Source organism: Pygoscelis adeliae, unplaced genomic scaffold, assembly GCF_000699105.1.
Source record: "Pygoscelis adeliae isolate BGI_AS28 unplaced genomic scaffold, ASM69910v1 C9929690, whole genome shotgun sequence".
NCBI lineage: Eukaryota > Metazoa > Chordata > Aves > Sphenisciformes > Spheniscidae > Pygoscelis > Pygoscelis adeliae.
The window spans coordinates 1-237 of NW_008812347.1; the positions used below are offsets into that span (position 1 = coordinate 1).

The 237-nt window shown below is 67.5% G+C and overlaps 1 protein-coding gene across 1 annotated transcript; it reads right to left on the bottom strand.

The window, feature by feature from the left end:
* Positions 1-3: 3 nt before the first annotated feature.
* Positions 4-168, bottom strand: LOC103921705 (RNA-binding protein 4B-like; the record flags this gene model as incomplete). The annotated part of the gene is made up of 1 exon (XM_009330092.1): positions 4-168. A coding segment is annotated over exon 1 (156 nt), but the record flags the coding sequence as incomplete, so codon positions are not given.
* Between the last annotated feature and the right edge of the window lie 69 nt (positions 169-237).

Here is a 237-nt window from a genome sequence, read left to right on the forward strand (position 1 = left end):
GCGGATGGCGTCCTCGGCCGCCGTCTTGTCCTCGATGTGGACGAAGCCGTAGTTCTTGATGATGTCGCACTCCAGCACCTTCCCGTACTGCTCGAAGAGGGAGCGGATCTCCTGCTCCGTCGCCTCCCGCGGCAGGTTCCCGATGAACAGCTTCACCATCTCGACCCGCCTGCGACCCAGCACCGGGCGGGGGCGGTTAGTGCCGCCCTCCGTGCGTGTGTCGTCCCCCCCCGAGGC